The 16,673-nt window shown below is 36.2% G+C and overlaps 2 protein-coding genes and 1 long non-coding RNA gene across 3 annotated transcripts; 2 read left to right on the top strand and 1 right to left on the bottom strand.

Moving 5' to 3' along the window:
• Nucleotides 1–310: 310 nt before the first annotated feature.
• LOC149653015 (uncharacterized) lies at nt 311–1,685 on the top strand. Its single transcript, XR_016371364.1, has 2 exons — nt 311–863; nt 929–1,685. It is a non-coding gene; the product is annotated as an uncharacterized LOC149653015 (long non-coding RNA).
• Nucleotides 1,686–14,342: 12,657 nt separating this feature from the next.
• Nucleotides 14,343–15,129, bottom strand: LOC149653014 (uncharacterized). The gene is made up of 3 exons (XM_089846998.1): nt 15,103–15,129; nt 14,995–15,031; nt 14,343–14,920 (listed from the first exon to the last, which is right to left on the bottom strand). Exons 1-3 carry the CDS (start codon nt 15,127–15,129, stop codon nt 14,343–14,345), a joined length of 642 nt encoding a protein of 213 aa, XP_089703124.1.
• A 711-nt stretch (nt 15,130–15,840) lies between these two features.
• LOC149653013 (uncharacterized) lies at nt 15,841–16,344 on the top strand. Its single transcript, XM_089846997.1, has 2 exons — nt 15,841–16,030; nt 16,097–16,344. Exons 1-2 carry the CDS (start codon nt 15,841–15,843, stop codon nt 16,342–16,344), a joined length of 438 nt encoding a protein of 145 aa, XP_089703123.1.
• The last annotated feature ends 329 nt before the right edge of the window (nt 16,345–16,673 follow it).

The following is a 16,673-nucleotide window of genomic DNA, read 5'->3' as shown; positions in this document are numbered from 1 at the left end:
AGTTTTATAGAAATTGAAATGGTAGAATATATTTATAAAATAAGATTTGTTCGAATATTTAAACTTCAATTTGGTCGAATTATTTCGTAGTTGTCCTATTTCAAGGCGAGGAATGCTCTCAAAAACAACTACTATTTGCTGACGAATACCTTAAAAAGTAATTCACACAGAATTCTCGAGCAGCTTAACGCGCAATTGAGTGGGCTATTGCCTTGGTGACGAGGCCAGCGAAAGACAAGGCATGAGAATGGCACAAGGCGTACTTCAATCAAGGGGGTATACAATTATACATCCTCCTTCCTTGTTCGTATCGGGCGCAGCAGAAGCTAAAGCAGACTACCCTAAATCGTTTTGTCATTGTTACGTGTAGTTACTAGTTATAAGGTATTTTTCCACACGAAAACTCTTAAAAGTGATAATAAATGTAGTTATAAAATGTTTTCGGGGAATGGAATTGTGCTCGAAAACCCGAGATAAGTAAATTTTTCAAATTATTGAGAGGGAAAAAATTTACTACCAGTAAAGTAAGTTTATTCAATGGAATAGGGTGATGGAACATACTTTCTTAAGCATGTAAGTTTTAATTAAAAAAAAGTTTCAATATCTGCGCATTCAGTCAAGTGATTAACCTTGTTCTTATCGATACTTTTTAGGTCTTGGTTAAATCCAAGACGCGTTTTGATTAATATCTGTTACTTCGGTCTTAATTTTTATTAATTTTGCGTACATGTGGTGGTAAATTTATTTCAGTGCTCATTCCCGCATGCTGCAGAAAAGGAAATAGTTTGTCATTCAATAGACTGAGAGCTAGTAGCTAAGGGGACGTCACATCAATATTTTTAATCTTAATTTGAGCTGATGAAGTAAGATATACGAGGGTGTGATGTCATGACAAAGATTTTAGTTTGACTATTTGTGATGAACCCAGACCAGAATATACCAGTTGCTTTCAGGCAAATTTTGAACCCCATTTCCAATGTCATTGTGTCAACAACATCTTATTCAGAACGGATATTTCTCTTAACCTTTACACAAGATTCAACACATAGAATACCATCTTTTGTGGTGCTCTAACTTTAACCTAATTTAAGAAAATAAAATGGTAAATTTTTTTGTTAAAAATGACATGATTAAATAAGACAACTAGCAATAATTTGGCAATATAATATTTTGTAGTATTTTGGAAAAGATGGCAATTTCATAATAATTTGATATACAATAACAGGAATACATTTAGCCATTCAGTTTTAATGCAAAGGGCCCCTCCTTTGGCGCGTCTTAAAAAGATTTTCTCTTCTGTATAGTGTGGTAGTTTGGCATATTTTATTTTTAGCTATGTCCTTAAGTACAATCTTAATTGGATTTAGCCATTGGGATAGATGATAAATGATTAGCTAGCATACTAGGGTAGTCTGGCAATGGAACTGTGCTTAGATTTATCATTGAATATAGGAAATACCAGGACCAACAAATTATTTACTAGTATTTATGAAACTAATGGTAACTATTTTACCTTTGATAAATAAAGTCAAATGAGAGTTACAGTAGTTTATTGATGACAAAAGTTAGGGTTAATAATATTATTTATTTTATATAATAGTTAAAATATAAATTGTAATTTTTTAAAGTTATGGCTGTTCAGTAATTACTTAAAAGTCATTAAAACAATAAATTGCTTTAAGAATATTTTGGTTAAACTTTTTGTCAAGGTTTAAACACGCATGATTATTTTATTGGAATGTGCTAAAGATTTATTTTAAAAACACATATGGATTGATAATTGCTACGTTTATTTATAGCACGCAATTTGGAATTGAATTTCCCTGGTTGTTATTTATTTATGGTATTCATTATAATTATTTTCCAGTAAATAAAAATTTGGTTTTTCACGTTCAAAGCTAATAGTTGCGTTTTTTTTAAAGGGTTTCATTCATAGCTTTAGAAGGAAAATTATTTTTGACACCAGAAAGGCTTTTGAGAATAATTAGTGATTGCGTCCTGGCTGGCAAAAAATAGACCTTAACAGGGAAAAGCTATGAATAACTATAATTAATTTTAACTGAATCTAAAATGTAAGTTTCACTATGAATACATGAGAGGGATTAAAAAAAATGTTCAAAGACAGTCATACGTGAAGGTTGGACTTAAAAAGTGGGAAAAGTTCAACATTAACGTTAGAGCACCAATAATCATTTTGTTAATCTCTCAAGTGAATAATTCAATGATGAAAAAATATTTATACACATTTAATCCTAGGACTGTAAAATTAAGAATATATAATAGCCAGAAAAATAGTAAGCATGGGTTTTAATGTTAAATTATTTTAGGTATAAAAAAGGGAAAGGGGAGTTTGTTAAAATACTGCTAATATACTCAAAGATGCTTTTTAAAAAGGGTAGTGATTTGTTGGTGTAGAATCTGCAGTTTAGCTCAGAGAGTTAATGAAGCGCGTTGTATTTCGTTAGTGACATCTTCAATCCAGTTGATTTTTATTTTTTCAATATTTAATACTATTGAACTAAGATGGCGTTAGTGGTTAATGTCATAAATTGGTAGCTTTTTTTGCTGGTTCCATCGTGCTTGGTTTTGTTTTATTGATGTAGAGTCTGCAGTTCAATTGACAGTTAATGAGGAGCCTTGTGCTTCACTATTGAACTAAGATGGCGTTAGTGGTTAATGTCATTAATCGGTAGCTTTTTACTAGCTCCATCGCGCGTGATTTTGTTTTGTTAGCGACATCTCCAGTCCATTTTATTTTTTTATATATTTTTTACTTTTGAACTCAGATAGCATTACTGCTTGACGTCATTAATTGGCAGCTTTATTTTACTAATTCCATCGAGCTTGTTTTGTTTGGTAAACGTCCGTAAAATAACGTTCACAAGGCGTTTCGATGGAGTCCAAGATGATTATGCGGTTAATCACAGTTGGGTTTTTTAGAGTTACGAGTGAAGTACTTGAGGTTTAATCGGGTGGTGAAGGAGGGGGGATTTGGGGTATTTCACCACCCGCGGACACGGGGTAGTCAGTTCCTGTAGGGTAGGCATGCTGACAAGTCCCTTATTCCCTCAAAACTTTGTCGCCCAGAAGCTTGGCTTACAGGAGTGCGCCCAAACTCCCAACATAGTGGAGTACATAATTTTAGTAACAAACCATTGCTGTTCTAAATTTTAATAACGTTGAAGCAACTTTTGTTCAAAAAAGTTTTTTTTTGCGAATTCATATCTATTGTGAACTTCTATTGTGTTGATGAACTTGAAGGCAAGGCTTGCCAAGCCGTTATATAATTATGCAGGGAAACCAAATAATTGACATGTATTGTTTGGCCTTGGTACAGCTTGACGTTCTATAGACACTCGCTCAACCAATACGAAGGTTATTTCTTTGATAACTTTGGTTTTTTTAATCCAAAGTCGCTCTCATTCTTTGAACACGCCAGTCTAAAGTGTCTGTTGTTTCGGCATAGAAGTTGAATATTTATATTTCTTGATCTGTCTATCGAAGCCTTGTGGTGTTGTTTTTTATAATGATGATGATCATATTTTTTAGCAGAGTAGTTTTAACCTTTTATTATACTGGTAAAGGCTATGATGAATTATCTTTCTGTTGAAGCTTAGCAGCTGGCACGTGTTGATACAATACGCTTATAATTGTACGAAAATAGTCTTTAAATTGCATGTTTCAAAGTTGAAAATATGCACTGCTTGTAGCATTTATGTCGAAATAATTTTGTTCTTCGTTATATTAGTTATGTAAAGGGGCGGAGGGGGAGGAGGCGAAAGAAAACTTTACTATTTACTGGCTATTATATGTTCATTTAAAAATAGATTTTGAGGGTCAATTTTTTAAAATTTTGTTAGGCAACTCTTAGCTTTAAGTTTGGAAACAGTGCTGCTAGAACATGAGAATTATTGTTTTGCGCGTGGGTTACCAAAGGGACAATGAAAAGGTTATTAAATTTTGAAGAAAAAAAAGCTATTCGAGAAGTTTTGCAAATTCTACCCCTGTTGGTTTTACTCAATGGCACCCGTCACTCAGACTACTCCAGCTGGTGAGAAACACATAGAGAATATGCAAAACTTCCTGGAATATTAATTGTAAAAAAAAATGGTTTAGTTATTTTATTTACAAGGGTAATGTAATATATATATATATATTGGTAAACGCAATTGGGGAAATAATTCTCAAACTTTATAAAAACAAATTCTCCAACAATAGTAGGATATTAGTTAGTGGGACAAATTAATTAGTTCATATGGCCATTAAATAGTTTAAAAATGGATTTTTGTAAGTGGTATTAGATTGGGTCGGGTACACATTATTGATAAGTTATACAAAGAAAAGGTTATATTAATAAATAATATTTAAACACAAAATCTTCGCTACAGGGGGGTTTAAATTAAAACAGTATAATATTAGATTAAATTAATTTAGTTTATAAAATCTCGTGGATTATTTTGAACGGTTTGAAATTGTTAATGCAAAAAATTTATGGGCGTCTTAATGTAAAAAAATATAGCGCGCTTAAAAGAGAAAAAAAATGGAAAATGCGAAACTGATATTTAGAAAACTCTTCGAATATATTAAGTTTAATCAGTATTTATTTAAAACTTGGATACGAGTGTCTAAATCTCAGTTCTAAAAATCGGTTCAATGTTAACTGATAATATGAGTTTGTCTCAATAGTATCACCAGCTTATTAAAGAATTATATTTAATCACATAGAATTACCAACAGGGGCTACGTTTTTAACTTGTTTTTACATAAAATACCATTGGGGCAAGACTAATACAGAGTATTAAAAACCCTTCACTAGAAAATTTACAAATTAATGCAAGAATCATCGCCTTTTTTCATAACAATAGCATGGCCCTACAATCCTCCCTCCTCTCCCATTCACGGTTATTATAGTCTGGGCAACATCAAAATTAATCTCAAACCATTGTAAACCTTACACATGCTCTAGTCTAGGGCCACCAATCTTACCCAAGCATAAATTACTTTAAAGGGAATATGAAACTATTAGTATATCTTTGACAGATATGATGCTCCTTTCTGGTACGAATATTGAAATTTTTAGCTTTACCCGGGGTAAATTTGATATGGATTCTTCAATCACGTTAGATCCTTTAATGTGTCTGGACTCTTTCCAAGAGCAGAACAGTGACGTCAGTCAAGTTACTGACGAATCTCTCCCTTTTTCTGATCATTGCATCACTGACCTCGTACCAGCCGTTGTCTTTTCTCACAAAGTTCACATAATGTCCCTCGGCCAACGATTGACCTTTGTGAATAATCACCCCTTTAGTTTTAAAAAGCATCTTGCTCAAAGTGACATTTTGATTTTCAAAACTTGATATTTTGGTCGAAATCTTAACTGGACGACCATCTTTGTAATCGCCACGGAGAAGACACAAAAATACGTACTTCCCGCTGGATATCAATACATCACGCTCTTGTATTTTTGGGTTGTTACAAAATACGCACCGCATCTCTGTTAATCTCATCCTTTTTTCTAGAGATTTCAATCAATTTTATCTCGGTTTTCTAGTGGAAGATTGAAAATGTTGCTTTCAACAATATTTTCCGAATTTTGTTCAACTTGACATTTGGGGCATTTGGTAACGTTTCGCGACTTTGACCAAAAAAGATCTTTTAGAGCCTTAGAGTAATCGGCTTCCATTTCTTGACTTAGTGTCGTCAAGAGCACCATCAAAAATTCACTGGCGTCTTGTTGATCGTTTTGCGTAAAATGATTTCCGACAGCCATTCTCAGTTCCAACCCTTTACGACTGAAACTTCCTTGAGAACTCTCGATGTCGTTTATCGTGTCATGGAGGCAACGTAAAACTGGTTTTTCAACGAATGATCCATTGTAAGATTTAACCAATTCCCTTAATTCCGGCACTAATAAGAGTAGTTGCAAAACGCTATTGGAATAGCACGTTACTTGATCATCGTTAGCTAAACCTTTCAAGGGAAAACTATCCAAACTCTGTTGGGCTTTCCTTTTCTTCTTCGGTGTTTCTTCACATCTCACTTCCTCGCCTTCTAAAAGGCTTTTAGATAGTGTAGGCGCACTTCTTTTCCCACCTCTACTTTCTTTCGACTCCGTTATTTCCAAAAGAGGCATATCTGGCCTATATTTTTTGCGAAGCCTGTTATATTCCATTATGGCTCGTCCATCCGCCTTAATTTTAGTCGGATCGAACTGTAATAGATGGAGTCCGGCTAAGGACGTCACTCTCGATAAAGCGACGTACGCCATGCCCGTTCCAAATAAATTCGGACCCAAATCCATAATGGCGCATTTTAAACTCATGCCTTGGCTTTTGTGTATCGTAATTGCGTATGCCAGGATGACGGGAAACTGGGAGCGCTTAACGTAAATCTTTGTCATGAGCAAAAATTTGACGCTAATTTTTTCAACTAAAAAGTCAGTGTTAGCGTTGTCGTTGTCGTTATTCGGTTCGCGATCTACTCTGAGAAAAATACCAACAACGTTTCCTTGTTCGTCCTTCTTGAATCCAGTTACGAAACCCATCGTACCATTTACAACGCCTTTTTCAAAACTGATATTCCTTCTGACCATTATACGGCAGCCAACGCAAAGAATTAACTCGCTCTCCAAACCGTCCGTTTTGGACGGTTCGTTTTTTAGACTTTGAAGTCTCCTCAAAATGTTTTTATTCATTTTTTTGCCATAGTCAGCGAGTCTATCCTGGCAAGGAATGACTTCAACTTTCACGCCGTTTTTTCGCAGCATTTCGCCGTTGAATTTTTCGCACATGGCTAATTTAGGCATCAAACAAATTGGGCGAAACCCTTCATTGGACAGTTTAATGAAAAGGTCCATAGCCACCTCGATGTTTTTTCCTCGAGCAACCAATCTACTTTCTAAGGTTGCAACATCAGCTTTAGAAATATTCCCAATTCTAACTCTGCTTAAAATGTCGCCGTAAATTTGGTCGTTGGCTTGTCTAACATTTTGCGTTAGTTCATCGTATTTAAAAAACTTCCAAAGATCACTTCCTCCGATGCAATTGAATCTAAGTCTGGCTTCTTCGGAAGTGATTTTGATGAACGCGGGATTTCCTTGAACCGGAGGCAATTGGAAAAAGTCTCCCAAAACAAGGATAAATACAACTCCACCAAATGTTTGGTTCATTTCCCAAAATTCGTTCAGCCTCAAGTGAACGTGAGTCAGTAACACCGACGAGACCATGGAAATTTCATCAATAATTAACAGTTTTAAATTTCCCAAAGTTTCTTTCATAATGCTCATATTGTCAGAACTTAGGGAATGGTATTCGGCAATACGCCCATGATCTACCGGCAACATTAGTAATCTGTGTAACGTTACGCCATTAACATTCAACGCTGCCAAACCCGTTGGCGCGGCAGTTGCCACGCTAGCAGGATTTTGAAAGCGTCGCCTTACGGCGTTAGCGAGAGTGTCGATAAGAAACGATTTGCCAGTGCCACCAGGTCCCGACACAAAAAGGCACTTGTTTCCAGATTTTTCTCCCTCTTGGGAGAAGTGATCCATGATGTGATCATATATTCGCCTTTGATCCGAGTTTAGTAACGCCACATTGTCATCATCAGTCTCGAAATTGATTTCCATGGCAGCTTCCACATCAGCCATCGCGTGTTCAGTTTCGATAACAATTTCTTTCCCTTGTAGGGCATTTTCATCGTCCTCACTTTCAGTCTCCGAGACTATGGTTTCTGGCTCTTTCGCCTTTTTAGAAGCCTTCCGTTTCTTTTCAACTTCTTTGGAAACCGACAGCTTCTCGTGATATTCTCTCATGTCTTTTAACACCGAAAGCGAGTTTTCGAAAGCATCGGCGTATGTTTCAAAATCGCCCAATAGCTCAGTTTCGTCACGCCACGGTTTGAAGAGGATGAGTAGAGCGTGACAATACTGTTCTTTCTCCTCTATCGGGTCGTGAATAAAGTGCTCTATTATGTACGGCTTAATTCTCTTTCTCATGAAACCCAGATTGTTTTTCAACTGGATTACATTCGCATTTTTCTCGACACCCTCAGAGCGCATCGCATAATCGTAAAACTGACCAAATTCCCGCAAACTTAGATTTTCCAAGCTGTCAGGACGATTCGGATATTTGTCGTCGACGAACCCTTTTTGGCAAGTGTCCTTGCTTTCGGGGTCAGTTTCCCTCAAACGAGCGAGTTCCTTGAAACCTTTCAAAATTCTCGATCGGTTTTCTTTCAAGTTAGTGTTTATAAATTTAGTGCTGTCAGACTTGTTGTAAAGGTCTTGGCCCAGCATCATATCGAGAGCTTCATAAATTCCTATTTGCTTGCACGTCAAAGATTTCAATCTATAGGCAAATAATTTTTTGGACAAACTTTAGTTGCCTAACTCGGCAAAAGTTTGGTCCATGTCAGCCCGGTCTCCCTTTGTCACGTAAGCCGTGACATAGTTTGCCACTATTTCCGATTTGTCAGCGACAAATTGCAAATCCATGTTGGCTTTGGAAGCCAAAAGTAGCGTGGGATTGTAATCATTGATTAAAACTTCGTGCTGTTTTCTCGGCAAGTCGTACAGTCGTTTCTGCACCTTTTTCATTTTACGGTGACGAGTAACTGATCTAACAGAATTCATAGTAGCAATGTTTGTTACGTTTCGAGGGAAACCGTAACGACACACTTTCAATCCTTTTTTAGAATTTTTCACCTTCTTATAACAACTGGAGGTGCATTTGTGAAATTGAAATTTTTTTACCAGCCGGTGCAATTCTGGACTTACCGATGCGCTTGGCATCGAACACGTGACGTGTTTTTGCACGTAATCCAAAATAGTCTCGGCCCAAGAAGTTCCAATCTTTGGAGCGTCCTTGGCCCACAAAAGCATGTGATAGTGAGGTAAACCACGAGATTGGTATTCAACCCGCCAAAAATGATGTTCTATCATGCCAAGAACTGGATTCTGCTTACACAAGACAAAGTTGTTTAGCAGCGACCTCACTTTGTTGTGAAAGTGCAAATTTACGCTAAGCGGATCCAAATTCAACAATTCAGCCACCGTCATCGACTCTACTCCTGGAACGTCTGAATTCACTTTTCTCAAGTGATCGTGCAGTTCCATATCATCGTACTCGGCCGGATTAAAAGTTAAAAGCCAGGTGGGAGGACCAAATTCCCGAATCATCGCTAAAACGTTTCTAAGAACTTTATACCAGTAGTCCTTAGTTCCTCGAATATGACCCAAGAAAGTAGCTAAATTACTATCAAGTTCTTTATCGCCAGATTCAACGCGACTGAGCAAATTTTCAACCCCAATAGGCATGGGTTTTTTTACACGAAGAACGTAGTTCAAACTGCTAGAAATCGCTTTCATTTCGCATTCTTGATAAGAATGGAACAGATAGGCGTAATCTCGTCTAAAAATTGGACTCTTGTTCAAAAGACGGGATAAACGATACTCAGTTTCCGTTATTTTCCCAAATGGTCTATCATCTTGCTTGCCAAAGCGACCCTTGGGGAACAAATGAACAAAGCTCATGTATTCCAAGTTTTTGTCCCAAGTGCTAACTGGCTCGGCTTCGACGCGCTTCATTTGGTAAGCGCCAAGTAAATCTTTCGGTGGTTGAACGTTCACTGGATGAATAGAGTAATGATCGTACAGATCATTGGCTTCACCCTCAGATAGTTTTCGCAACAAAGCCTCGGGCTGTGTTAAAATTTTTTAGGCGTCGCCGGGGGCAAGGCTAGACTGATTTTCATCCTGCTCCTGTATGTTCGAAGCGTTTTGGTCACCTTGGACGTCGTGACTACTATCCGCTGGCCCTTCTGTTTGAAGCGCAGCGGGAGCGCGTGTCAACGCATCAGATCCATCATTAATTAACGCAAGTGGATCTGTTACGCTCAGTAATTCTTCGGGAGTCAATGAATTTCCATTTCCATCAATTTCTTGCGTGCCACAAATATATTCCTCATTCATTGTCGAAATATCAATGTCTTTGTAAAAAGGGTTTATCTTTTTCAGCACACTGAATGCTTTCAACACTTTTTCGAGGCAAACAACCTGCTGCCAAACCTTTTTGTCCGCAGTGGGAAGGCCGTTCACCAAGATATGCAGTTCGTGATTTTTGGGCAACGTCTTGGGAATCATCTTCAAATTTTTTTCCACTGGAATTGGAAGATAAATTACTCTTCCCTTTAAAGCTTTAACCGTACCAAACTTCACGTTGGAATTGGTTTTAGTGCCTAACCGCACCACAGTGTGGAAGGCCTTCACAAGTTGAATTAAAACTTTCTCGAACATGTTTAAATTGGTGACATCTGGCGGAGGATTGTCAACTGCCAAGTTGTTCAGGAAACATCTAATGGGAACTTTACCCTTTCCCAAATCCGTAGCGCAGTAACGACATAGAAGCGTGTCCGCTTCTCTAGCGTCCGAATTATTCATTATCCAGCCAGCTCTTAAAATCAGATAGGCCTCGTTCTCAAAAACAGCACTGTTTACCAATTTTTCTACTGCTCTTAAATCAGATTTTTTCAATAATCTTAAACAGCAGTCGCAGGGCGTGTCGTGAAACTCGTTGGTGTTTAGCATTGCCCGAGCGAATTGATTCTCGTAAAGACTCAAGATTTCACTTTCATCGAGACTCGGCCGAGGAGCGTTAACGCTTCCTTCAGGAGCATCGTTTTGTTCCTTATTTAAATTTTTCCCACGTGTAGCAAGGGTTTTCCTTAATTCCGCCATGACATTCGTCACAGACTCGTAATCACCACTTTCAATTTCAGTTGAGATTTTAGTTAACGCGTTGAGTAACGCTTTGATGTGATAAATATTATTCAGAATATTTCTAATTCCCGAATAGTGAGGAGCCAGTTCAGCGAAAGCACGCAAATAACTTTGGCACTCTTCGCTATCAGCGCAGTAAGCAGTGTGTCCTAGGAACGGAACTATTCTCACCACTATTTCGTCTCCATCTGGTGGTATAGACACGTTTGATTTTTGGCAAAATTCTTTTCTTAATTCGCAAAGGTCCAAATCAGAGTCAAAAATTTTAGTCAAAGATTTTTCATTCGCATTTGCAACTGCGTTTACGAAAGCTAGTACTTTTGCAATGGCTCGAGTTCGAACATTACAAATATCACTGCATTCCCAATATACAGTTTTGTTTTTGGTATCAATAAACCCACCTTCATTGATCACAAAATTTGCTTTTGGATTCTTCTCTTCAGTTTCAACAATGTTGAAGAGATTCGTAACATCTCCCGATTCATTAACTTGTAAAACTATTTCAACATTACTAGTTGCGTTATTGTTTTTCATGTCAACGATATTTCCCATTTCGTCAACAAACAATTCTTTAGTCGAACTGGTAGCACGGTCTCTCAGAACTTTTCGTACACGACCATCAGAATCCAATTGAAAAATTTTGCCGTAATGTGACTCATCGTCATTTTTCAATATTTTACCATTATTTCCAATCGGATAATAGGTAGTTTCATGGAAATAGGCCTCTTTCATGCTACTGTGAAGCCTTTTCCCACCCACAACTTCCGTCAAATTGTCACAAGTGACTGACCCAATTTCTTTGATTTTTTTGACAAAATCCTTAAATTCACTAACAATTCTCGTTACTTGGGCGTGGTAAGCTGAATATAATTGCCTTTTGAAATGCAATATTCTACCAGCTAGCACTTGGCATTTTAGCTTGTGAGAGATAGACTTCGTGCGTTGTTTTTTAGTCTCACCGTTGAAAGACTCTGACGCCGCCAGTCTTTCAGTTAGACGTTTGACCAGAAACCTTTTATAGCTTTCAGCTATAATTTTTTTGTTTTTCGTTTTGAAAATTCCCGCATTGAGAAGCTTTTTCGCAAAACCAAACTTATCTTGTTTAGTGGGTTTCATATATTTTTTTTTATTTTTTTGATTGGGAACCCACATTAGTAGTGCCACCACGTGGTTTAGTCCAATTTGTTTTTTTCGCAATACCAAGGCCAGATTTACGAGCAACTTGAGTATTTGCGTTTTTTTCCTTGAAGTACTCCTTGTTTTTCAGGTAGTACTTTTTAAAGTGAAGCTGATTATTTTGCTTCTTTTGCAAAGCTTTCCTCTCAGTTTCCAATTTCAACTTAGCTTCTGTTCTAATTTTTCGCATTAGAAGGATATTTTTTTTCCGCTTAGCTTGTTCTCGAGTAACCATTTTAAATAGTCAAGAATGGCTGTCACAATAATGTATTTAATAATATATTGCAACGGGTTTTGCGAATATGTTTGTTACACCCAGCAGTTCACAAGGAACTTTTTAAGAACTCTTTGAATTGGCAAAGGTACACAAAGAAACCCTTGAATTTGCAAAGGTACACAAAGAAACCCTTGAATTTGCAAAGGTACACAAAGAAACCCTTGAATTTGCAAAGGTACACAAAGAAACCCTTGAATTTGCAAAGGTACACAAAGAAGAACCCTTTGAATTTGCAAAGGTACACAAAGAAACCCTAGAATTTGCAAAGGTACACAAAGAAGAACCCTTTGAAATTGCAAAGGTACACAAAGAACCCTTTGCAAAACACTCAGATTTCAATAATGAAGGTAATAATGAAATGTGAGTAATAAAAAATAGGCTTATCATTAACTTTAACAAAAGGAAAATTGGAAAGAAAAAAATAATTGAGCACAAACGATGTATGAAGTTGGTTTAAATAACCAACTTATTAACCCATAAAATACTTCTAAATATAATTTGAAGTAATAGATATAATTAAATACAGGTTTTTAATAGAGGAATACGAACCTTAAGCCTGGCTTCGGAAATTTGCCGCCAAAAGTGAACTTTGAAGAGGGCAAGGTTCGTAAGGGCACAGCCCACTCGATCACGCAAGTCCGTGCAGCTTGCGTGATCGAGTGGGGTGTGGTAAGGGGGAAAAGCCAAAAAAAAAGTGAACTTTAAAGAGGGGGAAGGGGCCAGACTTAGAAATAGCACACGTCCACTGGTCCAAAACCAGTTTATTAATTGCTTGGACTAGTTTTTTAATTCAAAAAGTGGGGGTTACTGGTCCTCGGGACCAGTTTATTAATTGCAAATCTATAGGAGAACAAAGGCTGGGACCACTCCGGAGACCAGTTTATTATTTAGGACACTAGGGGGTCACTGGTCCCAAGGACTAGTTTAAAAATTATCCTTATTTCTAAGTCTGGAAGGGGCCCTATTAAAAATCAAAATGGCGGCTATATGTAAGGAAGTTTTACTAGTTAAACCTTGGTTAAACCTATCACATAAGGGTAGTTTTTTAGGTTTTAACGGGCAAAATTATTTATATCATGGAATTGAACGTTAGTGAACAAACGTTTATTCTCCTTTTGGAGAAAATTTTGGAGTATATAGAGTTTGTAGAAAGTGGCAGAAAGAGATGTTAGTGGAAAGAGCCCAAGTCTTAAAGTATAAGTATGCAGTCATGATAAAAGGGAAGAAAACGGTTTAAAAATTAAAGCAATTTGCTTGAAAACAATGACATGAGGTGAGATGTTTGTTTGAATATTTTTGGAAATTTCAAAACATGATCCTGCAAATCTGTGTTTTATGTCAGATTCCCATTCATGGGGGCTTCACCTGATAACAAAATTTCTTGCGAATGCTGCGGTCTTGGATTATTAGAAATCAAATGCCCTTATTCAGTAAGAGAAATAAAAATAGAAGAGTATGCAACTACGAAATCTTCATGCTTGGAATATTGTTAACAAACGAAGAAGTATAAACTGTCCTCTAGTTACGCTTACTATTATCAAGTACAAACCCAAATGATGATCCGTGATAGAAGTTATTGTGATTTTTGTCATTTGGACACTGAATGAAGTCAAAATTGAAAGAATTTTACCTGACTCTGAACTTTGGAAAGAAATAATTCAAAAATTTACAAAAATTTTTTACAAGTGCATATTATTAGAATTGGTTTGTAAGCATTTTAGAAAAAATGTTTCCTGTAATGGCATTAGAGAAATTCCAGTGAACTCTCTAGCCACAATTGTAAAAACTGGTCAATAAAAAGTATTGTTATTGCGGTAAAAGGGAAGAGGGGAGAATGATAGCTTGTGATAACGAGAACTGTGATAGAAATAGTTTCATAATAACTTTCATTACATATCTTTAAAAATTACAAAGGCCCCAAGTACAAAATATTGGTATTGTCCAGACTGTTCTAAAAACCAACCCAAAAAAGGAGGTAGATGTAGACCAGGAAAGAAAAAGTGATAAAACTTAATTTGTGATATTTTTTATTCCTTCCACCTTAATTGCGCAATAAAAAATTTAAAATTTGCAAAAATATACTATGAACATCGTAAATCTAATCAAATGGTACTACAGAATTGATGGAAGGCAAGTATAATAAACGGTCCTCGTTTCATTTGATTGAATGAATTCTTCATCCATTCTGGATTTTTTGAAGTCTTCATAAAAATTTATATCTTCTATGGTTAGATCAGTTTGAGTTTCGGCAGTTTTGTATGTATTATAATTATTATTGCTTGTCTGACTCGATGCCTCCACCATTTCAACATTAGCTTGAACAGATGCATTTAAAAAAAGTGGTACGCATTGACAAGGAACTTCAGCTCTTCCAGAATCTTCAATACTGTCTTCAAGAATGCTTATTTCCATAATCATAGAATCATCTAGACTGTCTACCGTTAACACAGACTCATCTTGACTATCTTCCGTTAACACAGAAACGAAGAGATCATTTCCCAATGATGACATTGACATCGCATTTTCACTTTGTGATTCCAATTCTCTCTTCTTCTTAGAACGCTCTAAAGACCGATTATGTAAATCTAGTCTAGATTTTGGAGATCTTAAGCTTTGCACACTTCTATATCCCAGGAATAGTGATGGAACCCAATCAGGGTGTGTCTCATCTTCCAAACTTGATGGTTTTCCTAAATTAAAATACATTGTATTAATGAAAAAATTTTAAAACTTGTACCATTTCTTTAATTTTAGTATTTCTTACCTGAAATAAAATGACGACTACATATTCTAGGCCATTTCTGTATTAGATCAAAAGTTGAAAAAAATTTTTCAAGATGAAGGGCGTTAACCCAAGCCTGCCTTCTTTTACGCGAAAGTTCTTCAATATATGGCCCATATTTCTTATTTACACCAGGAAAAGAGTAAAACGAAATCCCCTTATCTTTTTCCGTGCGACTTTTACATTTAAAAACCGAACAATAAACCATTTTTAACTAAAATATTAATTAAAATTGCTAAGCCTGTGCCGCTCTATGAGGATTTTAAAGGAAAACTCATTTGTCGTCTGCTACGTCAGACTCACTAAGAATCTGGCAGCCCGACACCGAGAAGGAAACTATGTATTGCAAACCAGCAAAAACAATTTTGATTGGTCGGTTACGAAAGTTCTAAAGACCACTACTTATAGCGTTTTCCTTTGGGTCCTCGCGGAGCGCTCCCATGGAGGAATAAAACTAGGAGATCCTATTCTTCAAAAACAGTCTTTAACGAAGCTGGAAACTACTACTACCATTTTTATTGCTCCTTGGGAGCGCTCCGCGAGGACCCAAAGGAAAACGCTATAACATAGCTAGCGCTGAAGACGAATTATTGGGGGCAGCACTGTAGAGCGGCTTTTTTTAAAAAAAATCATTTCAAAATCATAACTGCCAAAAAGGTTCAGCTAACCACATCTGAAGTAAGTTCCATGCTAAAAATTTTTAATTTTTAAATTTTAATATATAGTTTTTAAGCTAAAAATATTGTTAAGAACTTGAATGTTTAATATCATAATCTAGTTTAACAATTTACTGGAGCAGATAATCAATAATTAATTTTTTGTTAGAAAATGTCGAATATGACTTTTAGTGGATCTATGACGGGAGTGAAGATAATTAATTATGGGGGCGGAGGTGGACGCAGAGGTAGAGGGGGACGGCGCACTCAAAATAATAAACCTTATTGGCGTGGTAAGCCGCGCACGTGTTATAATTGCAAAAAACCAGGGCATTTTATCCGTGATTGCCCAGAAAAAAAAGGTAACACAATTTTTCTTTATTTAAATATGTTTTGATATCCTATTTGAAACATTCTGTATTTTTTAGACGGAATTGAACAAACACAAGGTGACCTTGGAACTTTGGCAACTGATGTTGCCAATATATCTTTGGATGTGGCTCTACCCACAAATGGAGCGGTTACGGCTGAAAATGAAGCAGTTACGGCTGAAAATGAAGCAGTTACGGCTGAAAATGAAGCGGCTACGGCTGGCATGGAAGTGGCTACAGCTGGAAAGGAAGGGTCTTCCGCCGGGAAGGAAGGGGCTTTGGCCATTAAGGGCACAAATCTCTAAAAACTTTTAATCTTTGACTTAAAAAAAACATTTAGAATGTTTTATTTTGGTCAACCAAAAAATATCTAAAAATATATTTAAAATGCAATAAAACAAAAAAAATTTAAAATGTAAAAAACTACAAAACAATTTTAAATGTAATAAAAAAAATTATTTAAAATGTATTAAACGAAAAATATATAAAATGTATTAAACCAAATATATATAAATTTTATTAAACCCAAAATGTAATAAACAAGAAAATATAAATATAAACTAAAAATATTTAAAATGTATTAAGCAAAAAAATATAAATATAATAACCAAAAACATTTAAAATGTTTGAACAA

This window comes from Phalangium opilio, unplaced genomic scaffold (genome assembly GCF_054372755.1).
Source record: "Phalangium opilio isolate 3A_F unplaced genomic scaffold, DU_Popi_V2 ptg000082l_1, whole genome shotgun sequence".
Taxonomy (NCBI): domain Eukaryota; kingdom Metazoa; phylum Arthropoda; class Arachnida; order Opiliones; family Phalangiidae; genus Phalangium; species Phalangium opilio.
This window is presented reverse-complemented; position numbering and strand designations above follow the sequence as displayed.

Excerpts from the sequence above, each read along its gene's own strand:
- LOC149653013 (XM_089846997.1), top strand. The coding sequence starts at position 15,841 with ATGTCGAATATGACTTTTAGTGGATCTATGACGGGAGTGAAGATAATT. Across the intron at positions 16,031-16,096 it reads TGATTGCCCAGAAAAAAAAG|ACGGAATTGAACAAACACAA; the intron begins GTAACACAATTT and ends TGTATTTTTTAG.
- LOC149653014 (XM_089846998.1), bottom strand. The coding sequence starts at position 15,129 with ATGGGCCATATATTGAAGAACTTTCGC. Across the intron at positions 15,032-15,102 it reads ATATATTGAAGAACTTTCGC|AAATGGCCTAGAATATGTAG; the intron begins GTAAAAGAAGGC and ends GATCTAATACAG. Across the intron at positions 14,921-14,994 it reads TAGTCGTCATTTTATTTCAG|GAAAACCATCAAGTTTGGAA; the intron begins GTAAGAAATACT and ends ATTTTAATTTAG.